This window comes from Pseudopodoces humilis, chromosome 1 (assembly GCF_049639895.1).
Source record: "Pseudopodoces humilis isolate 2021_Gansu_Grassland_sample_001 chromosome 1, ASM4963989v1, whole genome shotgun sequence".
Lineage (NCBI taxonomy): Eukaryota > Metazoa > Chordata > Aves > Passeriformes > Paridae > Pseudopodoces > Pseudopodoces humilis.
This window is the reverse complement of record NC_142200.1, coordinates 133,765,362-133,791,236: the sequence shown is the minus strand read 5'-3', so window position 1 is coordinate 133,791,236 and position 25,875 is coordinate 133,765,362. Positions and strand designations below refer to the sequence as shown.

Genomic DNA, 25,875 nt, shown 5'->3' with positions numbered 1-25,875 from the left:
TCTAACTGCTTTAAAACAATGTGGCTTTGACATCAAGTTTTTAAGTACTTGCCTTGTTCTGAAAGAAATACGGGGGTTTTCATCTTGAACTATGTATATTTTAAAAATAACTCTTGCTTACAGAGTGAAAGTACACAATACAAAAAGCATAAAACCCTCTCCACAAGCAAGTATTCAAGCTCCATTTCTCTTTTCCCCCAAAACAGAAAAATTAAGCAAAAAACAACGCCACTGTAACAACAAAAAGGACAAAATTTCAAAGTTTCAAAGGTGAGGTAATTTGTTATTTTTTTATAACACAAAAGCTTTGAAAGAAACTTCAGAGCAACAAAGACTTTGGTAGATAAGAGTATTCTGCCAGGCCATTCCACAACAGGTTTACTGAAAACAGAAAGCCACTCACAGCCCCAAATGCGCATAACATTTAGAACAGAGGAAGAACAAACCAGCCAATTTCAATTGCTAAATAGCACACGAGAATATGAAAGTGTCATCCGGCTGCACAGGAGTCCAGATTCAGAATATAATTTTACATGTTTAAACTGGTTATTCTCCATGCAGACATTCTGATTTTCAGTTAAGCTAAATTGGAAAAATGTAATTGAGGGACACATTCAGCAAAGCTGACATACCTGAGTACCAATTTTGTTTTCTCTGTGTAAAAGAACACACAGATAAAGTCCATACTAACTATAACTTTATTTTTTTAGCTAAACCTGTCACATATAATTTTCAAATAACCTATTTTCATGCAACTCTTCCCCCTACAGCTTCAAAGCCTGCATTTGTATAGCCTCTAGGTCAATACGTAAGTCAATCTACTACAGCCACCTACAGCACAGTGGCACCTATACACGGAACAAAACTTACTTTTCCAACAGTCCTTTTTCCCCCAGTGTGATTTTCATGATATTTTAAATGATACTATGTTCTTGAAAAGCATACTCAGAATAATAGATAAAATAATAAAAACATATTTTGATGTAAGAAGACAAATCCAATAAATGCCTACCTGAACCCACTGGAGATGAACCAACACTAAGACTTTGTAAACTTCCATTCCTGAGCAAAGTTGGAGATTTTTGAAGACCAGAGCTTGTCACACTTCCTGCAGCAGATGCCACAGATGAAGTTGGGGAAGCAGAAGAAACTGAAAGATGGGAAAGACTTTCTTGACTTTTATTTCCTTTAGGTCTACCAGGCCCATGTTTACTTTGCTTATTTCCTTTCCGTTTCTTCTCTGTTACAGTTTCTTCTTCTATTCCAGAAGTTTGAGCTCGTTTGTATGCTGTAGAAGTAAGGCTTGAATTATTTATGTCTCCAGGTGAGCTGTCAAAGTTTTTAGATTGGGAAACAGCTGCTGATGATGAAGGGAGACCAATTAAGGAAGTGAAACAATTGACTCCTCCCTCTTGGCTCCCTGCCTCTCCTTTATGTACATCTTTGGTTGACGAAGCCTGTTGAGAATGTGTGAAACTGTCACTTCGAAGATCTGTGTCTGTAAAACTCAAAAAATCTTGGGGAGACTGAACTGAACTTCCAGAAGATGATTTTATGCTCCCAGGAGTGCCCAAAAAGCTTCCTAAAAAAGGAAAGAAGTACAATTATGTTTTTCCCTATAGTTTATGAAAACTGATGGGAAGTATTATGATCTCAGAATAAAAAACTTTAATCTGAAAGGACTTTATGAAAAGCTTTACCAAGAGCTAAAGAATTTTTTAAATAACTCATTGGTTCTCCTGCTGATCTTCACTTTGCTGAGTATGATTCTCAGATTCCTGTCCCGAGATTCAGATTTGCATCTGGGGCACAAACAAGGTAAAAATGAATAAAAGAAAAAAACCTACTTTGTTGCTAAGGCAACTTTAACATCCATCATATTTTGAAGCCATAACAAACACTTGATGCAAACTGGAGCAGGTTTTCTTTTTAAATATACACATATATAAAAAGAAAGCTGACAGAAATGTGCTATGCTCACATATACACCATGTCTGCAATCTTCCTTACCATTCCACCTAAAATCAAGGGTCTGACACAGGTCATGGGACAAACAATTGCGCTTAATTCTCCCTGGGTGAGGAGGAGTTCCACAGAAGACATACTTTTCAAAAGTACAAGAGAGAAAGTGAAAAACATTGTATATAATTGGCATTTTAAGATTTCTTTAGCACTGTCACAAAACCATAAAGATCTTTTGTGTAACAGAATTACACTCCTTCAGTATTTGGAATGCAGTCATAGTGCAGTGCATAGAGCATCCAAGACAGAAAATGAAGCACTCTTGGGAAATACAGACATCTACTTGCACTGAAATTCACTGATTTTATACAGGTGGGTGCATGTGGGTACTGTTTCACAGAATTCAGACTGATGACAACATCAAGTAAATACTCCTAAATATGACATTACGTATAAAAAGCCCATGTCCTTTAAAAACTAGTGTTTTATCATTAGTACTCCACTAAACATTGTTAAGAATTCCATTTAAAATACAATTTACATAAACACAGCTATTTAAAAAAATTAAAGAATTTTTTTTTTTGTATTTTAAGTAAGTTTCACCAACTTCAGTTGATGCTGCCCAAAAGAAAATACATGCACATAGTAAAGACCTATTTTGCCATCTGCAGTTTTTCTTTAAATGAAGAACTCCAGAAGGCAATTTTTAAAGTTTTGAAAATTTAAATAAAAAAAACCACTTCCTCTTCTTTCTACTAAAAAAACCTGAAATACTGAAAGAGCTTTAGACAAATTTACAAGTGTTCACTGCATAAATAAAGGAAAATCAACGTCACAAAGCATAAACGACAGTCAGCTACTAAATACCACAGTGAAAATTAATAAAAATTACTTTATAGAAGGCCTAGATTGTTGTGTTTCCAAATAACATGTTTCTGTAATTAAGGAATTTTTTTTAAAAAAACCTTTTAATTTTTTCAATCATTTTTTCAACTCTGACGAAGATTCCATAATAAAGTTTGCTTTCTAGAAGCATCCATAGTACATGTAAGTAGGTTTTAGCAAGTTCAAAAAGTAGAAGGTTTTGTATTACCTAAGGTAAATAAACCTTACATACTTTTTACATACTCACCTTCCGTATATACATTTCAATGACAAAACAATTATGTAGAAATTTCACCCTGAGGTAAATTGTATACTTTAAATATCTGCATTGTGAAAAATTACTGAGGGCCCAATGCATCCTATGCATTAGATAGTCCGGTTCTGTTCTTTAGCCAGTACACTGACCAAAAAACATCAGTATTACTCCCTTGAAGAGAGAAGACCTCTAGAGTCAAATTCATATTAAAGTTTACCCCAGACTAACTTTCTGGCACATAAAGACACTTCTGTTTGAAGCTAAAGAGAATACCTTAACAATCTGAACAATAGCATCAGTTCTGCCTTTCAAAAATGTACAAACTTCTTTTTCATGTTATAGCAAAAAACAATTTTACCCTGAAAAAAGTTGGGATTTTCCCTAAAGTGAAATAACATTCTCAATATTGAGGATAAAACATTAACAACTTTTCAAGTTCTGCATACATAAAATTTCTAATTCATGTCAAAGCAGAAGTTGTGTTACAGCGTAACAATCAGTACCTTGCTGAAAAGGGCTAGCTGCAGTCACAGTTGCTCCTGGATTTCTTCCAGCACCCGGCTTTCTTCCCCTCTGACCTGAGCTGTGACCTGCAGATTTCTTCCCTTTGCTCTCTGACCCTCTAGCCTCTGAAGAATCTTTTCCACTTGAAACGTGTGTAGGAACTTCCTGGAAATTTGCATTTGTAAATCGAGCTGAGGTATCTTCCAACCGCTTCAAGGAGCCTGACATGGAGTTGTTGCTAGTGCTTGTGTATGTCTGGCATTTTAAAAGAAAAAAGAAATCAAAGAAACAAGTCACACAAAAAACTGTAACAGCTGTTTAAACGACCTCATCTTTCAAACAAACACAGAATTGTTCAAATACTACTGTAACTAGAAACAACAGGAATTACAGCAGCTGAACTGTGAAGATTCTCCGGTACATAAAACATTTTGTGGAAAAAAATGTATCATGGCTTTGGTTGAAGTTTTTGCTTCACTGAGGTAAATGGAAAAATCTCATGGGTACAGTTTTCATAGTCTATTTAAATTGGGTATTGTTATTTTACGCTTAAAATTAAAAATTAGAAAATAAACTTTTAATGCTTTTCTGAGTATACAATTTTTATGCCCTTTTTGTTAAACTGGAAATGTTGTTCCATCAGCAGCAGAACTGTTGAAGGCATCAGAATCTAAGAACTTAGATTTTTAAGATTTTATAGCCTCAACACCAAACCAAAATCAGCTCCCTGGCACGTGAACTATCCCCATTAATTTCCAATTCCTTAAGAGCCACCAAGTAAAGAAGACGAGAGAGCTGACCAAGAAACACTTAACTTCAAACCTGCTCTCTGACAGGCATGAAAACACTCTTGAGCTCCCTATGCAAATATCCTCCTCAACCCCTACCCACCCCCAAGAATCCTGGCCTTTTTCTTACACTCATACACTCTCCACAGGGCTTTCAAAAATTTCATCTTTAGGTCTATTGCTTGTCTGTTGAACTTTGCCAGAATTGTTCCTATTGGTGAACAACAGCCAAAAGAGGTTTCACAAGAAGTAATTAGGTGGGCAGGGAAACCACATGCACAACATCAGGAAACCATACAAGGGAATATTGTTGTTCTCATGACTGAAAAAATGTGGAGTTGTGGTAACTGAATTTCAGTAACATAAGAAAGAAAACTAAAGCAAAGTCAGAAAAAAAGAAAAAAAAATTATACTGTTATTTATACACAAGCCACCTAGTAAAATAGCTGTTTAAAGCTTCTTTAAAAAAATATGGATCAAATCTAGAAGTTACTCATCTGTTCAAAACGAGCTTGTCTGTTTTTCAGTTCTTTACAGAATAGAATTTAAAATAGTATCTACAGTTATCTCCATTAAAGACCACACATACACATGCCTCTTAAAATTGAGCATACACACACATTTTCCCTTCCCCAAGTGGGATGCTTGCTGAATTCAGGCCTACAACAGAATGTTTTTTCGTCTTTACCTAAAGCTTGGTACAGCAGCTATACAAAGTTTTCCATATTTTACTAAAATAGCGAAGATATTTACATAAATCTTACTTTTCAGTTGCAAATGACAGAAGACAACTAAATATACGAGCTTTGAGGAAAGCAAATATTTCAATCTATTTGCATACCAGGCCAGGCAATGACAAGTAGACATTAATTTGTAAACACTGTGCTGTGATTTGGTTTGACTGCAAGCCTGAATCCCATTCTTGGCAGATTTTGAAGAATATGCATGCACAACACAGTTCTGCTTTGGAAAATTTTGCTCCCACAGCTATTTGCATTTCAGAAGGTGCTATAAGGTGTACTGAAATCTACATGCTTACTCAGAGAATCAGTAACACTAACACAATGAAATATACCCTAAGCACAGAGAGGTACTGTCATTTTAATGCTCTCCATCTATCACTCTGTACACCCTGAAGAATTACACTATCCATCTGCAGCAAGTCTTAAAACTACTGGGGATTTATGGTAAACATGCAATAATCATTCTTGGTATATATCTAGTACGTTCCAAGGTCTGAGTGGCCTTTAGCCCTATGCAGATGCATAAGGCAGTACCCTTGCACAGACAGAGGAAGGACCATGGCAAGTAATTCTCCACAAAAATGCCAACTGGTAAGAGCAGAGTCTGAGCAAAAACCAACCAACCCAAAAAAACCCCAAAATCAACACTGGGTTTGCATGGCCAGGCTTTGGTAGAGGGGGGCTATACAGGGGGCTTCGGTGAGAAGCTGCCAGAGGCTTCCTCCGTATCTGGCAGAGCAAATTCCAGCCAACTTCAGGACTAACCCGAAGCTGGCCAGGGCTGAGCCCATCAGAAATGGTGGTAACACCTCTGTGACAGCATACTGAAGAAGGGAAAAAAAAGGCTTATTGGGCACATGTAACTGTGGCCAGAGAAGGGCAGACTGAGAACACGTGAGAGAATCAACCTTGCAGACACCCAGGTCAGTGAAGAAAGAGAGGGAGGAGGTGATCCAGGCACCAGAGCTGAGATTCCCCTGCAGCCCATGGTAGACTGAAGACCATAGTGAGGCAGCTGCACCTCTTAGCCCATGGAGATCCATGGGGACGCAGAGATTGACCTGCAGCCCATGGAAGAAACCCACCCCAGAGCACGTGGATGCCTCAGAGGAGGCTGTGACCCCATGGAGCAGGCTCCTGGCAGGACCTGGAGACCTGTGTAGAGAAGAGTCCATGCTGGAGCCGGTTTCCTGATAGGATTTGTGACCCTGAGGGGGACCCACACTGGAGGCAGGCTGTGACTGAAGGACTGCACCCCGTGGAGAGTGATCCATGTTTCCGCAGTCTGTGGAGAAGTGTAGCCTATGAGACGGACTCATGATGGAAAATGAAAGACTGTCTCCCATGGGAGGGATGCTGGAGCTGGGAGAGGACTCTTCTCCTTAAGAAGCTGCAGGAGCAACCAGTGACAAACTGATCATAATCCTCACTCACCGTGTCCCTGCACTGCTGGAAGGAGCCAAAGCTCAAAACATGAGAGAGAATTTTTTTACCAGGAGCAAATACAGGACTGATGGCTCTTTCCAACTAAGTAGGCGGGCAGAAGAAGAGGCAGCAAAGAACTCAAATTCCTAAGTTATTGTAGTTCTTCTTAAAACATTCTATATCAATGTCCCAAAAGTGAAAAAAGTAGTGCTACTACATTAATCAAAGTAGTCAGGCATTTCTTATTTCAAATATTTTCAAACTTAACTGATTCAGACTGAACAACATTTGCTATGACATTACAGGGATGCACAAAAGCACCTCTCAAAATAGCAGGGGCTGGAACCTCAGTAAAATTTCTTGGAATTAAATTCTGCAGAACAAACAGGCAATTCAACTACACTACTGGAAGGTAAGTTCTGATTATCATGCAGCCTTTCATGATTCTATCTAAAGAAACCACTCATCTAGATAAGATATGCTTTAAGACATCACCTGCATAAATGGTCATTACCACTAGATTTACAAACATTTAACATCATAAAAGGGAAAACCAAATTTCATTTCAAATTTCAGTTCCCCCCACAGGAATATTATGGTAGCAAAAGTGATTATATACCATGATAAAGTCATGCATTCAATACTAAGAAAGACTGCTGTGAAACAGAGATGAGGTTCAAATCAATTCTAGCAACTGCATAAAAGGACACATGAAAGTAATACATTAATACAATATTTGAATCAAATATTAATCTTAGGAAAAAATAAAACTTGTTTCATTACTAAAATTTCAAAGCTTTGAGGAACAATTATGAGTTTATAACCTAGAAAAGGAAATGCATGTAAATGGTGTAAAAAGGACTCAGGAAAAAAAATAACTGAAGGAACTAGCCACAACAACAACAAAAAATATCACTTCCATATATGCGATACTTTTTTAAAAAACATAATCACACTTAGGAACGTCTGAACACAAATTTTGCAATGAAAACACCGACAAAAAACTGAACACCACTTTTCCTGATGATTTGAAGCACTGTAAAAAAGGCAATAAATGAAGCAAACAGGTTAGGTAAAGAAAACCCACATGCTGAAGATTAAACTAAAAATAAAAAACAAAAAACCGAAAAGGGCGTGATGATATTCAAATTCCACAATTAATATTCTGTTTTACTTTAATTAAGTTAGAATTTAAGTTCTAGAATTTGATATTTTTTGTTCACTTTAGTGTTTGCTCCAGCTCATCCTTGTGACTATCCATAGGAGTAAACCTTTTAATTTAGGAAAAGTATAGAGAGAACAAAGCAGTAGAAATAAGTTTAGCAGAAAAACAGAATCTAACTGTGTCTGTGGCATTAAAGGCGTATTCTAAGAGGCAGGATGCCAAAGATCATCACAGAATCACAGAATGACTAGGTTGCAAGAGACCTTCAAGATCAAGTTCAATCCATGCCCTAATACCTCAACTAAACCATGGCGCTGAGTGCCACATCCAGTCTTTTTTTAAACACATCCAAGGATGGTGACTCCACCACCTCCCCAGGCAGACCATTCCAGTATTTTATCACTCTTTCCATGAAGAACATTTTCCTAGCATCCAGCCTAAATTTCCCTTGGCGCAGCTTAAGGCTGTGTCCTCTGGTTCTGTCAGTTGCTCTCTGGTGAGAGACCAGCCCACACCTGACTGCAAACACCTTTCAGGAAGTTGCAGAGAGTGAAAAGGTCACCCGAGTCTCCTTTTCTCCAGGCTAAACAACCCCATCTCCCTCAGCTGTTCCTCACAGGATTTGTGTTCCAAGCCCCTCACCAGCCACGTTGCCTCCTCTGGACGCACTCAAGCGTCTCAACATCCTTCCTGAACTGAAGAGCCCAGAAATCAATATCTCCATTTTTTTTTTTTTTTTTTTTAATTTTTAAAGAAATATACAGTAATATCACTTTTTGTAAAAAGTTATGATGACTAGATAATCAAAGTACAAGAGGGATGTAATTCAAGAAAGATATGTTCATACATAGTATAAAACCTAAAGAAAGGCAGTAAAGTTTAAAGAAGTTTCCATACAGCCTCTCTTACAGGCTATTTTATTCTCTTACAGGAATATTAGAAGTTGTCTCAGACTCAAAAGGAGTATGTTTAGGGCAAATTAATAAAATGAAATATCCAATCATGTGGACCAGTTAATAGTACTCAAAGTGTTCTACAACCTGATTTCAGTAGAAACCATCACACTCACTGACTGCAATCTCTAATTGCTCTTAAATCAAAACAGCTAAGTGGTAAATTGACTCTACCCTTTCTTCTATTTTTTTTTTTAATAGAGAGTTTTTTAGAGTTTCATAAAACCACTAAGTCTCACTTGACACAACAGCATCAAAGAGAATACAGTAGAACAAGAAAAAGAACTTTTAACAGAAGAGTGAGCTACAAATAATGGGATGTTAGCACGTATGAATTCTCCAGCTAATAATCTTACTACTGAGAATGAAGAAATATGCAAAGCATACTAAAAATCTAACTTTTTTGGAGATTATTCTTGAAATTGATACCACTAGTTGAGAGAATACTTCCAGAGACCAGAGAAAGCTGGTATTTCAATTGTTTCACCCCATCCTGATGAGGTCTTGGTGTACCATATACAAACACACATTTGTTGAATGTAACACCTCACCAACCAAACCACACACAGTTAACACAAGCCTCAACACCTTTGCTAAAACACGATGATCTGTGTGCTAAGCACAATTCAATTCAAACCATGATTCCCTGACTGTGATGTCAAACATCTTCACTTGAATGGGACACATTTTATCCAGCTTTGAAATCAGAAATCCCATTTCTCAATAGTACTGCCCACTCTGTAATGCCAACATTAGTGTCATTTTACTGGTGGACAGCAGAAGTGATTCTTGCTGAGTACAATGAAAACTGTCTTTATTTAATCCTGTATGTTGCTACTGGAATTAGGTATGTTCTAACACATCAACAGGAAGGAAACATCAGAGAACCTAACAGAACAACCTGCTAATAAGGCAGTATGAACCGTGAGCTGCAATTTCATAATTACCAGTTTTAAATGCTTACAGGTTCAGTGTCAGCTCAGCATACACAAGAACTTTGAAGGAAATACTTTCTAAAACTTCTCAAATTATTTAATATAACTCAATCAAGTAAAATTCACTGGCACCTGACTCACAATTTAAGTACAAAACTAAGCCTTTTGCATATGGTAAATCTCCAGGTATTTTAGGATTTTATATTACAGGAAAAAATACCCAGAGTGCTTGATAATTACAGAATTTATGGCATTATAAAGATCCTGTTTATACAGTGGAATGATTACATTATGAAATTTTGACATAAGTAACCAAAGTGGAAGAGGAGAAAAAACACATTGACTTACTTTTTCTGTAGTTACAGTAAGAGATGGAACCAAAGATGGTGAGGACTCCGACTGCTTCTTATATTTTTGCTTGTGTTTATCTTTCTCTTTATATTTCTAGAAGTTGTAAAAGACAATAAAAACTAAGTTTAGCTTCAACTTTAACATAAACCATTCTACACCGCATCAAGTACTACCTGAATTGAAGAGAGATGGCAATAATGTCCTGTGTTATTTGGAAAACACATTAATGTTTTCAATGTTTTGAAATTTATTTTTTTATAAAAGCAAATCAAATACTTATATTTGTTTTCAAGGTGCACAAACTGAAATTTTTCAATTATAATCAGCACTGATAAATGAACTGTTGTTAGTATAACCCATTTTTACAATAATCGCTTAACAAAAGAAACTGGACTAAAAACAGAGACATGGCTTCTGTTTCAAAGATCTTTATTCATTTTTCACCATAGATTTCTACTTTTCTGTACCTGCACAGTATTTTTTGTTGGGATACTAATGTAAATTAATGCAAGGTTTTAGCTTTGGCTCCCCTACTGACATCTCCATGCATAAAAATGTGAAATCTGATTTAGATTTCATTTCCAAAAAAGGGACATTTTACAGACTAAATAAGTATTTTCCATGGTAAATTGAATAAAGTATCAAAAGCTATACAAATCAAATGTCCTTCCTAAAAGAGATGAGAATGTAATCAGTTGGGTTTTGGTTTCTTGGTTGTTTTTTTTGGTTGATGTTTTTTAGTTTTAATTTTTATTTTTTAAACATGAATGAAGCATTGGCAGTGTGAACAAAATTGTGCCAACAAAGAGAAAATAACTTCTTATCGTAGAGCCTTTATAGTATAACAGAAGTCTTTCATACTGGCAGAAATCAATTTTTGGAGGATAACAGAATCAGACCCAAATTGTATTTGTCTGAATAGTTTAGACAAATACTTTACAAAAATAGCCAGTCTGACAAAACTAACAATTAAACTTAGAACACAGAAGTACAGTATTTTTTCCAGCCTAATCATAAACAAGTAATTTTTCCTTAGCAATGCAATATGGTTTACTTAGACAGTCAGTGTCAGAAGATGCAAAGAAACTTCAGATGTGAGAGAAGTTATTTTCAAGCTACTGGCACTGAAGTGTTTTATTTCTTTAATTACGTATTTGTGGAATTTTTGTGAACTAATACAAAACTCTGCAGAACAGCACAATGTATGGCTATTTGTTAAGACTGCTTCTACAGAGAGCTAGTAAAAAACGGTGCATACATATGGATTGACACAAGGGGTTTAAAAATCCAGCTGAGAAGCTTGAAAAGACACATAAGTCTGAACAGCCATATGAAAATACAGTAACTGTTTTGAATCTTGAAATCTACCCACGCTGATCTTTATCTTAACTATCCAGACTTTCAAAAGAACATCATTTGTTCAACAGCACCTGCACAACCACTCTCACCAAGCACCAGGACAAGATGCAATACATGTATACTCTATTCAGGTATGACCAGATATCACCTTTCTGCTTCTGCCACAACTCAAGAAATAACAGAAACTTATTTCAAGGAATCAGCCTGAGAGAGTAAGAGAATGGGTTCTCAAATTCTCCAGCTAAGTAGAATCAGTTAACTGACAACTTAGTTGCAAAGCTGAAAGTAAAACACTTTTATTGTACCTTTATGAACTGTAAATACCAGGTGACTGACTTAGAGATCACCTTGTCTCTAACCAGCCCAAATCCATTTAACAAAACTAATTTTGCCAAGAATGAAATACAGTTTAACTAAGAAAGTTCATAAATCAAGTAAAAATGCTATCATCACCAACATATTAAGTAAATCTACACTTGCTAGATATAATAGATAGAGTTCTTTTAATTCTTGTACCCTTCGTAAAACTCAAGGACAAGTTAACTTTAAAAAGTTAATAGGAGTTTCTAGGTTTGGGGTTTTTAAACACTCAAGTGAACTTGTTTTTTTTTTCCCACTCTGCTTCATGGATAGAAATACGGAGGTTTTTCCATCATAATAAAGTGAGCAGGTGTCATAATTACAATGACATACACCATAAGGTAGGTTTTAAATCTTTAAAACCTAATATAGGTTTGTTGAAGGAGCTTTAGATCAGGTAGGTAACGTTTGTTTTGTGTTTTTCTCAAGAGGACATTGTTTGTTTGTTTCTTTTTAGACCTGGAAAACACATTAGAAAGAAAAAAACTGCTATGGAGAGAAAGGATTCAAATGCACTGCACAGTCTTTCCAGTAACAAATATAACAGTCCCCAAGGTGCTATACATACTAACAAAAAGCAAGCAGGAATCAAGGAAAAACAGAAGCATCTACACCAAGATTGCCACGGTATTCATCGATTCTGTTGATACAAAAGACTTTCACCAGTGCTAAGCTACCAAACTTACTACGTCATCAGTGGATGTGTTTAGAAAAACTTGAGTAACAATTTTATTGAACCCCAGACAAGTTTCAAGAAGGAAGCTATGGAATGGCTAACCACTGTCTGAGTTTCTTTGAATTTCAGCATTCTACTGGGAAATTGAAATAATCCTAAATAATTTTTTTTATTTTTAATTTTGGAGCCAAGGGGCAATGATTTTAATACACTTTAAGATGAAACTTCACAACAAGATCAGTAAACAATAAGAAAACTTTTAAATGAACATGTTTTACAATATTTTCTGTCGACTGTCTAGTGCTCTTTGACTTCCAGTGTTAATTTCATCTAAAAGTCAAAAAAACAAAATTCTGATCAAAGGAACACTTAAGGAGGACTTCAAATTACATTTTGTAACATACTGAAATTAAAGGTAGTCCCATAAGACTATGTGTAGACACATAAGGAGGTGGTAGGAAGGACAAGGGACACAAGAACAGCAGGAAGGAAGGGGGCATAAAGAATTCAGTGTCTGGAAAGAATATGTTTAATTTCTGTACAGTGAAGCATCAGCAACCACAACAAATTCCTTTCCCGGATCCAAACCATCAAAACAAAGTTTGCCAGGACAGCTTACTATGGTTACAGCTTTCCACTCGAAGTCACTACAGGGGTAACCCATCCAAAAGCCTTCTATGTACAAGTATCTCATTCACAAGACATCTGCTGTCTGTAACTCTACATTTCCTCCTTTTCGGTAATATCTCCTCTCACCATTTTTCTTTTTCTTTTTAATTATCATTTTCTTCCCAAGAAAGTTGAAAAGCATTATTTCTAAATGTGAATTGACTTCAAATGCATACAACATCAAAGAACTGGAGAACACTGCAGGAAAATCTCTGAAAGAAATGCTCAGTTTTTACACTGGTAAGAATAAAAATTTCAATAACAAGCTGCTGAGACTGCTGAAGATGTGTAGCTCACACAAAGTGACTTCTTGCAGTTGCACCCTTCTCTATCACAAAGATGCAACAAAAGGTTAAGAAGAGTTCTGAATATCCACTTTGGAATTCAGAAAAGGAGTAATAAAGGGAAATTAATTCCCACAGTATTTAACAAATATGACAGCTTTCAATCAAGTCTGTCTCAAAGGCCACACAAACTAGCCATCTTCCCTACTTCCAGAAAAACAACCGTTAGCTCCTCATGGACAACTCTGCATGCTTCACTTTTATAAGATCTCTATTCAGTCACAGCTCTGAAAAAACTCCAAGAAACATAGCAACAGCTCACCAAGATAAACATTCATCCATTAAACCACATGGGAACCCCCCTTTCTAGGGAAGGTAATGATATCAAATGTCTCATCTTTTACAAGCTTTACTGTAAGGAAAATAAAGGACAAAAATAACTCTTAACAAGGACTGAAAGTAATACTGGCAGTGAGTGAAAGCTAAGGGAGCATTAACGGCAGGCAGAATGCACATATCCCATTTATATACTTAGGAACGAGTTCAGATGTTCCAAACTCCTGTGCAGAGCTGATAAATGCAATCTGTACATTCTATAAAGCCAAGGTTCAGCAGAAGACACAATTCCAAGGAAGACTATATTTAAAAAAATAAACGGCCAGCAACAAAACTGACAAAGGTAACTTTAATCTTGGTTCACAAGTAAGATAGTTGAGCAGACCAGATGCAGACAGCTCCTGAAGAAAAATAAGGCATGATTGCCATGCAGCAATTGGGTAGGCACCTGTAACAATATTCATCCCGAATAACCTGAAGAGCCTGGATTTATGGTGCAGCTAAATACCAATATAAAATGCCTCAACTTCATACATCATGATTAATCAGAATGCTTTATTTCTCACCAAGGATTTCATTTTTGGCTTTTGTTTCTTACCTAAAAAATTATGTAATCACATCTTAACTCCAACAGCTACATGTTGCTAGATAACAAAACAAACATGGTGCAAGATTTCTGGAATTCTACAGCACCTTCTGTACATTGATTTCTTGTCGAGTAGGGAGCAGGGGAATGAAGAAGGGGAAGGAAATACATTCTGATTGCTTCTCTTTCTCCCAAAAAGATTCAATCTACAAAATTATTACATAATATGACTTCACAAATACACTTTGGCCCCAAATATTCATTTTTTTAGCTCATTTATTTGTTTCATCACTCTAAATATTAGCACTTGCCCATTTTCTTTAACTTATTTTCAGAGAAACATTTGTCACACCAGTGAAAAAGACCAGCATCTCATCAAAACATCAAATTAAGGCTACCTGTGCAAGTACATTTTAGCTCTGATCCGTTACCAGCATAAGAGATGTTATAAAATGTATTTTTTCAAACTTTGGTCCTCGATGTTTGGAAAAATTAATAATACAAGTGAACAATAGTTCATCCTAGTGAACTAGAATTTCTTCTAGTACAGAAGAAATTAATGACTTCAGCTTTTCTTTTAAATGGCATTAATAATTCATAACATTTCCACATGGAAGTATCACTTAACTTGTTGAAGGTATTTATACCTATCTGCAATTCATTTTTGTCTCAGGAATGCACAGCCCTCTTGAAAGGGGTTTCTACAGGAGTTTATTCGATTAAAATGCATTCCAAAGTTCAGCATTTAACAGTTCACTGTTACAAAGGAAGAAAAAGGTTTTCTGACCCCACACTCTCAGAGTGCTTAGCTTGTCAGACCTTCTCTCTGCCCACTCAAACTGCTGAACGGCAGCAACAAAAAACTAAGTGGTGAGTTTTCTGTTGTTTTAGAGAGCTACATTAGTTCTGTGAAGGAACATGAGAGATGGACAGTAACAGGCAGAAAAGACAGATGCAGAACAGAGAAGCAAGAGCTCATGGGCTCAGGGAACAGGAGACTAACTTCTGTTTTGGAAGAATCAAAACACATGCACACTATCAGCAACCATAGATGTCCTTCAAACTGCTTGGGGCTGATCTTGAATTACAGCATTTTTATGCCTTCGCTATTACAAAAATCCTTATCCTCCACTACCTTTGGCTGTTCCAAGTTTTTACACTTCAAGAACATTCTAAAATCTACTTTCCCTATTGATTATTGTAAGCAAAATCATCTGAATGCCTAAATCCCTAATTTTTCAGCTGCTGTTTGACTTCCTCAAATAATTCCAATGTATCAGAATGCTCTATTAGCACAGAGCACTCATATCAGTTCTTTTGTCATTTATAGATTTTGTGCATTTTTTGTCACCAAAGACTGTAAATCCTAAGCTGTCACATCAAAACTAACATCCTCAGTGGAAAGCTGTTCCACAGTTCTTGCTCATCCCAAATAAGAGGCCAGATCTGCTTGTAATAGTAGCTATTAGTAATATAACCATAATAATAATTGCAGAACGAAAGATGACCACAGTCCCCAAGTTTCAAACTCAAATCCTAGTTTCTCTTATTTTTATAAGAACAGTCCTTGCTCAGGCATTCATCTAGCTAGCATTTTAAACAGTACAATCCACAGCAGAAAAATTCAGTGCAGCAGCGGTGTTGCTGTAGTCACAGTAATAAAAGGATACAGGCAAGAGATAGTTTATAGGGGGAGGTAGGACACTACTGCCAGCGTTATTCATACACATAAGCTCTAAGTATAACACTTGTTCTTAAGAACCTTGTTTCCCAAGTCCTTCATTCAATTACTTAAATACCCAAAAGCCTCACTTAAGTACAGGAATAATGGTCATATTTTTAACTGTCAATGGTAATAAACTCAAGAATCAATGATAAAAATGCCACCCAAAGCTTCTAAGACATGCAAGACTACCAACTCTTATCCAGAATGAGCTACTCCTACCTACTACTTAAGTGTAGTTTCTGTTATTTGCACAGTTTAATATTAATTGTTAGTAACAGACATGCAGTTCCACTTTATAGTAGTAGCACTTTGTAACTTCAAAAACTCAAGATTAACTAAATCAATGCAACTATGTACTGTCAGTGCTCACCTCCATTCATTCCTATAAAAATTACAAGTTTAAATTATGTATTATGTTACATTACTGTGAAATGATCACTGTCTGCAAGGTAACTTAAAAATACCTGTCAAATATGTATCATGAAATAGGTGAGCAGAATGGCATGCAGAAGGAATCCATTCAATCTTCCTGCCTCAGACAGCTTAACATCATACATCATCTTTAACTGCATCCAGGCTGTTCTGGCCTATCAGAACCCAAAACACGGTAGGTGTGAAATATACAACTTCATTAAACAGTATCCAGATTACCTTTCAGAAACTGTTACAAAGTCAGAGTACTAGTAATCTTGTATTAAGCCAGGATCCAAAGCCAAGAAAGAGATATTTCAAAGCACCTTTTACTTTTGTATCTCTCACAGTAATAGCTGTAAGAATTGAAATTATACTGGTTGTGAATGGGATAGAGTTAAGTTTACCTAGTTGGTGTGGGGCTGTGTTTTAGATTTGTGCTGAAAGCAGTGTAGGTAACACAGGGAAGTTTTAATTTCTGCTGAGAAGTCCTTATATAGGGCCAAGGCCTTTTCTACTTCTCACTCCACCACAGCATGTTGGCTGGAGGTGCATCAGAACCTGGGAAGGGACACCGCCAGGACAGCTGACCCTAAATGACCAATGATATCCCATGCCATATGGCATCATGCTCAGTATATAAAAGCCAGGGAAGAAGAAGAAAAAGGGTATGTTCAGAGCGATAGTGTTTGTCTTCCCAAGTAATAGTTACATGTGATGGTGCTCTTCATTCCTGGGGACCCCTGAACACTTGCCTGCCCATGGGAAGGGGTGAATGAATTCCTTGTTTTGCTTTGCTTGCATGCACAATTTCTGCTTTACCTATTAAACTGTCTTTATGTCAACCCACAAGTTTTTTTCACTTTTACTCTTCTGATTCTCTCCCCCATCCCATAAGGGAGGGGAATGAGCAAGTAGGTGTGTGGGGGTGAGCTGCTGTCTAGGGGTTTTATTTTCTTTCAGTCAAAGACTAAAATGTGTACTTTGAGATGGAAAAAGACAGCTGCAACCTAGGAAGCCTTACAAAATTCTACATCTTGCAGAGTAAATTGTAGGTATATCTGAGGTGATATGTTTTTCATTTTGATTTTATAACAATTAATTAATCCCAGCTGACAAACTTAATATTATTGAGGTGTTTGCTGTGCTAATGTATGCTAAAAGCATTACGCTTTTTTCAGTAAGGTATATGATGTGTTACTGTAAGTTAAAAAAATATGAGGTAGTCAAATCAGTAATTCCATGATAATCTTGAGAATTGAGACAAAAAGTCCCTATGTTTTCTCTTACTGAAATGAAAGAAAATATAAATTAAAATGAGCTTATATTCTTATGTATTTTTTTCTTGGCCACCACAAGAGATCATTGTGCTGGTGCCAGCTCCAGTAAATTTCATGGAGTTGATTATCAGGATGACAGTTGTATACACAGAGAACAGCACAAGCTAACAGAGAATTTTAGCAAACAAAAAGTAAAACAAGGTTGTCACCTTTCCTCTTAATCCTGCGGATAAAAATATCTATTACTAAATATACTCAGATACAGTAGCTTTCTAAAGAAACTTAGTTTACACAGTCACATGCTGTCAGTATCTCCAAATAGTTAGACTTCCAACAGAATCTGACATGAAGAGATGTATTAAAAAAGAAAAATCTACACTCCTACAACAGTCAGTACAGAACAGGTGCTCAGAAAGAGAAACGCTATTCCATTGGCAACAACAGTAAAGACTGAAGGATGAAGACATCCCCCTTTTGAATTCATGGAACCCATCAAAAATTCCGTTTTAGGAAACAGCAACTGGGTTCTTCCTCTTAAATAGCTACTAGTGTATCTATACACTGAGATACATGTGGTTTATATTTATTGACCAGCTTATAGAGGTGTTTTGGAGTCACGCTTCCTTCCCTCTGATCGAATAGAATTTGGAGTAAGTTAACATGGATACGCATGATCAGTAGCATCTATACCACACAGTTCTTATACAAATAATATTTATCTAGTAATACTTCAATTATTTAAATTGAAGTAATTTCAAAGTGGTTGTAAACCACTTTTCTTCTAGTTATCTTTAGCATTCTTAAAATTTTGCTTCAGACATCAAGAGCAGTTGAAAGGATTAAACAATCAAATATATTAAGCTGATTAACAAAACTTAAAAATTTAATAAAAATGTAATGGAATACTGCATTACTGAAATTAATTTGGAGATTTTTTCCCTAAAAAGTTGCAAAAAAAACCCCCAGTGTTCAGTAGCATCACTTAGTTCATGAAATGAGGCAATTCATAGAGGAATGACACAATTAGAATCATCTTTAAAACACTCTATACAGCACTATAAAAGGATTCCTTGGGACTAAAACTGATTTTTTTGTTGTTTTTTCAGAAAAAAAAAGATCACTGCTTATGCAACTGAATGATAACCCAAAAACCCGCAATCTGATCCTATTTTTACCACAGAATCTTATGTGATGCATAGCAGATCCATTTTACCTTTTCAGTCATTTGCCCAGACAGTAAGGAAATGCCCCAGGAACACTTGATCTGAGTGTTTACAACTTGCCTTGTAACAGTTTATGCAGCACATAAATTCATTAAAAAGCATCAAGCACCTCTCTCCCAAATGAAATTCATTGCCCTGACATATGAGCACAGGCTCCTTCACAACAAATTGGCAAAGTCTGGGCAGCTCCAAACCAACAAACAGCCTATGGAAACTTTCAATGCACAGAGACATGGTTTAAATCTTCCCTTCCCATGGCCCTAAGAAACAAATTCCCAGTTACAGTGGAACATGCGGAGTGTGACGCACTGCCACAACCTGTTCTTAGGTGTTCAAGTTTCTACCCACAAAATCAAAGCTGTAACATTTCTTTAAGAACAAGACAAGCAGCAAAAAGATGTCCACAATGCACTAGTACCTCAGTGTTTAGGATACTTATCCTGGCTCCTGCATTTTAGGTTCTCCTCTGATGTTCTCCAACTTGTGTGATAGTGAAAAGAAGCCTCTTGTCACCGACTATTCTTTTCGAGTATTCAAACACAACTTCTTACAGACATCCACAGCCTTCAGTCATGAGCCCATTTTTCTTTAACTTACATTATATGAGCCACTACAGCAGTTTTAAATTTTCCTTCCTGCTCAGCTCAGACCAAAGCACTTCTAGTAGAAAAGGTACCTATGTAATTCAGCTGCTATACAGTAGTTACTTATTACATAATATATTCACATTTTTCAGAAGTCATAAACAGATAAAGCTAGTAACCTTGTCTAATTTTCAAGTTAGTGCCAAAAAAAAAAAAAAAACTTCTATTATACAAAGGTCAATTCCAGATATGTTTAGTTCCTTCTTCAGTCCTTCCAAATATAGCATTGCCAGTAACATTAAAGCAAAGCACTCTTCCTCTGCCTCATGGTGGCCTAAGTTTTCCCAAGAAAGCCTGAGTAAACACCTGGGCCCTGAAGAAAAGGAATATTGTAATGGAATGTCAAGCAGCATACAACCAGTACTCTTTATAAGGGACACAGCACCATCACTAATAATTTCTGAACAGCATCTCTGCCGCAGAAACAACAATGCTTAGGCAGCAGTAATCAGAATATAATGAAGCTATTTATTCTGTAGCTTCAACATCATCATGAAAATTAAATCATACCAAAGGTTTGGTTAATTTTTTTCAGGTTTGTTGGTTTTTTTTATTATTATACCCTTACATATTTGTTACCAATTTTGTTGGCAGAGTGCCCAGAAGATGTTAAACATATACTATGGAAGGGAAACACAGGCTTTCAGCTGAGTCTGTTTGTAAAAACAACAGTTACCTATGTTAACATTTTCAGACCAGCCTCTTCTTACTGCAGTGTAGTATTTCACATGCACAAAAGGATAGCTTTTGAGGTCTTACCAAGAAAAGTGGTTCCAAACCACAGCTCATACAGCTACTGCTTGGCAAAACAGAAAGCTTTAATGATGCCTGCAGATCAGATTATCCAAATTTCCAAGGAACAAAGATGAAAGATATAGCAGAAACTACAGTGGCTGTGAGAGGGATGTGGTTGCCACACAAACACTACTGTATCTGTGAAGAAAGCTGTAAGTATTTACTGCAATATGACAAAAATCTAGATTCTTAAGGGATTTACAAAAAAGGAAATATTGGAAGTCACCCTAAAAAACTGCCCTAGTCCTCCAAGATAATTAATACAGTGTATCAAATATACAGCATAAGCTGACAAAATAGCCGACACCATTGAAGTGTTCAAGTCCCTCCAAGTGTACCCTGTAGAATTCACAGGTATGACCTGGGAAGCATCTTCAGTCAAATTCATTCAAGAAAAACAAAAAATAAAACCCAAAATAAAACAAAAAAACACAAACCCACCAACTTACAAGTTTTGCCAATGATTGTAAAAATCATGTACTTTGATAAAACATGAACTGAAATACAACAGTAGTGGAAAACTAAGGAAAAAATACAGCAAATATTAGTAAGCTAATTCTGTAGTCTGTAATTCAAAACTGGATTATTCTACCAACATGTTACTAAAAATATCTGCCAAAATTCCATAATTTTATTATTTCAGCCCTAAATTTAGATTAGAGGTACAGCAACATCACAGTGCACACTTTTCTGCACTAGTGGATAAAGACGGTATGATTCACCTATACCATTAAACAAGTCTAAAGATCAGACCTTTTAGAATATTATCCAAGAACAACTGGCAGTCAATATCCATCGAAAATGGAAGTAATCTCAAAAATCCAAGTCAAATATTAAGCAAAGAGTGTAAAGACTGACATTTGCTATTCAATTTCCTGTTTCTACAGATACAGCTCCTTTGTATAATACACATTTGGTCAAAAGATTCTTTTATGCCAATTTTTATGTAATTATTTTTAGTAACGTAAAACTAAGTTTATCCACATCCACACAAAATCCTATTAAGCTATTTGTAAAGGATGTGTACTAGTGAGCAGTTTTGCATGTAGAGGCCTAAAAAAAGTGCTAAAGCATATTTGCATTGTGTCTGTTATCACCCTCTGTTGAATTCAGATGACAAATTTCCTACAGACAACTGTTAATGCAGCAGTAATAAAAACCTAAAATAGTAATCATCATAGAGCTGAAATTATTTTTTAATAATATGTGAAGTCAAATCATTAAAAGAATATACCAACATCAGAAATCAGCAGTTCCGTTCTTTGTACCCTCACAGCAAAATTTCCCAGATGAGTTCCCAAGGTATTTTGCCAGCACAGTGGGCTTGACTACCAGTACTAGTAAAATGTGGCAAGAAGAGATGTCAGTTCTTTGATAAGAGAAAGATGTAACAGGTTGAAACATAAAGAATTAGATGCACGTGTTTAGCCACACAGTTGCTAAAATGTCTCCTGCTGGTTTTCTTTTCTTCCCCATGTCATCACAAAGGGTACACAAGAAAAACTCTTAACAGAAATTTCTAACAGAAAATTAAGGTAAAGGAAGTTGCTTGGAACACCCTTCCCAACAGATGTTTCAGTATCTCAAAATTGAATACAAACAGAAATAGAGAAGTGCATATACAAATGCACCTGAAGAGGTTTCCTCATTGGATGCCAGTACCAATGGCTTATCATGTGTTATTTATTATTCAGTGCTTCAGAACAAGATCTTCTTCATGCTTTTCAGCAAAAATTAAATTTACCAGAAAGTGCTACTTTTAAGCAGATGTGCCACATAATTAGCAACGACAAATCCACTTACTTTTTTCTCCTTCTCATGATGTTTATCCTGAGAGTGAGAGGAAGAATCACTTAAAGTTTGATCATATGACCTATTAGATCCCCGTTTGCTCTTTTTCTAAAAAGAGAAAATATATTTATGGACAGAGAAAAGGAACCATTTGAATAAATAAAAAGTATAAAGCATTTCCACTGACAAGATGCCTTATTGCTTGAGGAAAATACTTCAGTGCTTCAATTACTGGAAAGCTGACTAATTACTGACACTAAAATTCACAAGACTACTGAATGCACACCAGGAAAAAAGCCTATCCCTTCATCAACTTCTACACCTCCCACAAATTTGCAAGCTATGCTTTCCACAGAGAAATGAAATACGCCACTTTTTAAAGGTTAAAAGATGCTAGACACATTTTCAAGTTTTCATAGCATAAAACAAAAAAGATGCTGCTCAAAAGAGTATCACCACAGTGATGCCCTGACACATGCTTGAAATGCATTGCAAGGTGACTTCATGACTTATTTATTATTCAAGCGATCTGTCTGGTATATTTTCATTAAAATGGATTAAAAACCAGGATACAGAATGCAACAGTCATGTCTGTGATTGTAGGTGGCAGATGTAATTGCCTGTATTTCTGTAATGTCTGAGAGCCTAGTTCAGGACTGCAAATACTTTATGCTGGACCAGTGTTCTAAATGCTGGTTTTCTCATAACTGAGGAAGCATTTAAAGACACTTCAGGCCACTCTTTTGTCAACCAGTTTTCAGCAGAATAGCAGATGTGGAACACCCAGCAGCTTCAGCAGTAAATACTAAGCACCTGTATTTACTAGACATTAACAGTCACAATAATCCTAAAGAAAAACTGAAACTCCTAAAACAATCTTGCCAGTCTTTACCACTACAGCTTTGTAATGGAAAGCTAACTAATTATACATCAAACATAGAGTTATGTCTATCATAAAACCTGTTTTTTAAATAAATATACCTGACCTCAATCATGGCAGCACTGCAATATCAATCAAAGGTGTAACAGTGTAAGGGTTTGCCCTCACCACAAGAGACTATTTTCACTCTTTTTGTATATACTTAGCTCAAGATAGTAAAAAAAAAAAATAGCTTAGCTTAGTAAGGGCCTAGGAAGTCTTGACTTATCTTCATTATGAAGCAAATTCATCAGTATTCACAAAAGCACAAAACTAACTTCACTAAGCTTATCTTCTAGAAACTAAAATGGTTAACTGGTCTTATGTTGTTACCTCGCTGCAACCCAAAAGTCACACCAAGAATTCAACTTTTTTAGCAGTGCAAAGAAGTAATCTGCAAGTCAAACTATACCTACAACAGCATCTGAACCTAAGTCTGTATATCTTAGTACTAATAAGTAACATTTTTTAAACATCAGTAAGCCCCTCAATTCCACACACTCACACATGTACACAGAAACAGATATCTGGAACTGTCAAACTGGTAAGAAGTGATAGGAAAGACTCCAGAGGTCTGATCCAAAGCCTACTGCATTAACTGAGAAATTTCAATGTTTTTCATTTTTTGTTTGTTTCTTAAAAATCAAACCTGAAGTCACTTCCTTAAGGTTGTGTTTCAGAGAACTTACAAGCAGGGAATACCCACTGGCTACACCGTGAGAGATAGAACAAAAGAGGTTGGGCAGAAGAGTAACATAGCAGAAAGAAATGGAGTGCTTCTTTATTCTCTAGAAGTAGTATTTTCTAGTTTATTCAAAAACTGGAATAAACTATGACTGAATTCCTAGAAGGCACTTAAAACAAATACCAAAAGAAAACATTCCAGGAACTCAATGAAAAAGAAATACTAAATGTGCATGCTATTTCTGGCAGAGGGGAAAAACCTACTCATCTATAAAGCAACCACTTAGAAAAATATTTCCAGCTAGTACTTCTCTAACTGTGATTAAAACATTGTTTTAATGAAATACAATATACTTTTTCATGAAAATATTATTTCTAGTGCTAATGGCAACAAAAAAGTCAGAATAAAAAAATAAGTCAGTAACATTTATTTATGGAATTTAATAAATACATACCAGTTTATTAAAATGGTATTTACAGTAGCCACAGTACTGGACGTTATCTGCACCATTGCCTTCCTCTTCACAAAGAAGTCCTGCAAACTGTGCACTAAAAATAAACCAAACAACATTCAAGGAAAGCCATTTTACACCAGTTTGTACAGTATCACAGCTGATAACATATTGATGCTTATATCTGCAATTAATAAGAGATTTCCATACAAATAATTTTCTGTGGCATGAGTAGCAAACCAACCTTTGTAGCCCAGAGTAAAACATGTATAATTCATACTTTGGCCTATTGCCTTTTTTCAGAATCTTTATGGTACTCACACAAGCTTACAGCTTGCAAATCTACATTTACTATGCAGCTACTTGCACAAATAAATAAAGCAATCTACAATGACTCTCAGCTCAAATTCAAGCAAAAAAAAAATATTTAAAGAATAGCTTGTAACAAAACCATACTATAGCTCCAAAGAAGAGTTTTTTCACAACTTGCATATGCTTCTCTGACTTGCCGTGAAAATTACTGGGTTTTTTTTTAATCTAACTTGAATTACATAGTAATTCGAACTGTATTTACTAGTTTAAAATACTGTGGCAGGCTAATTTCTTTTTAAAAGATCATTGACTGATTATTACCTTATTCTACTACAATTTTAAAAAAAAAAATTGTCACCATTTGTAATGTCGATATATTTTCTCTATCAAAACAAACTTAGATATTGACAAACCAAATGTTATTCCATTTTCTATATAATTTTCTTTCCCATATGCTGGGATTTAGGATTCTTCCTTTTGTTTCTTTCTCTTAGGGAATTTTCTCCCATATGTTGCTAGGAGACAACAACGACTGGGTACTTAAGAGAGACAAAAGAAGTTGCTAAATTCAGGGATGAGGGCACCTGGTTGCACTTCTCTTATCTGAGGGTTTCTCTCGGAGGGGCAGAGATACTCGAGAATGGGGCTGGGAAGAAGGGAGCTGGGGCAGCTGCTGGCTCTCTTGAGTTCTTGCCACCGGGAGGGGAGAGTGGCTGCAGTCGCTGTGGGGAGAATTCATCATCATCACTGAGGGGTTCTGTCTCCTGCTGCCTTTCTTCTACCGTGAGTGGAGCCCTGATCCTGATATCGGCCGCTGCACTGGGCCCTTATTAACACCATACCTCACCAACCAAGGCACCCTTCGCCATCTGCTCAGGTGCCTCAGGGGAAACCCCTGGGGATCCTCGAGCCCCATGCCGTCCCCAAGGGAGTCTCCCTCTCTCTGCCCTGTTGCGGAGGCGAGCTGCCACCATCCGCCCGTTTCCTCTGCCACTACTCCGCGTTTTCGGCTGCACTGTAGGCCCACAGCCCCTGCCTGCCGAGACATCCCCGCGGTTCCAGCTGCAGCTGCGGAGTTTCCGATATATCTCATCTCCCACTCCGGCGGGACTGTACTCCTGAGGGTCCTTCTGGGGCACCAGGATGGATCGCCCCAGAGTTTTGCGAATCAAAGCCTCTCTGTCATCCCTTCCCGTCTGGAACAAAGCAGCCATCACAGCGTGCTCCCCGAGCCCGCGCCACAGCGCCCCCTGCAGCCGCGGGGGAAGCCCCGCCCCGCCCGCCGGGAGCCAGCAGCGCCCCTGGCGGCCGCGCCCGGAACTGCACCGAGGGGAAATGGCTTCAAGGGTCAGGAGGGACTGGCTCGGGGGATGCCGGCTGGATTTTCCTTTTTGTTCCTTG

At 36.8% G+C, this 25,875-nt stretch overlaps 1 protein-coding gene across 9 annotated transcripts in view; it reads right to left on the bottom strand.

Moving 5' to 3' along the window:
* MLLT10 (MLLT10 histone lysine methyltransferase DOT1L cofactor) overlaps positions 1-25,875 on the bottom strand; it is a 133,246-nt gene that overhangs the window by 64,737 nt on the left and 42,634 nt on the right. For 8 of the 9 annotated variants that reach the window (XR_015772120.1, XR_015772119.1, XR_015772121.1 and 5 more), the window contains 5 exons: positions 24,166-24,259; positions 22,120-22,215; positions 9,965-10,060; positions 3,607-3,862; positions 1,013-1,582 (listed from right to left, as the gene is read on the bottom strand). Coding sequence is in view for 3 of the 9 variants with exons in the window: in XM_014248596.2 (XP_014104071.1) it covers positions 1,013-1,582; positions 3,607-3,862; positions 9,965-10,060; positions 22,120-22,215; positions 24,166-24,259 (1,112 nt within the window). In the remaining 6 variants the exon portion in view is untranslated. The remainder of the gene's footprint in view (positions 1-1,012; positions 1,583-3,606; positions 3,863-9,964; positions 10,061-22,119; positions 22,216-24,165; positions 24,260-25,875) is intronic. The other variant, XR_015772122.1, reaches the window with a different exon arrangement.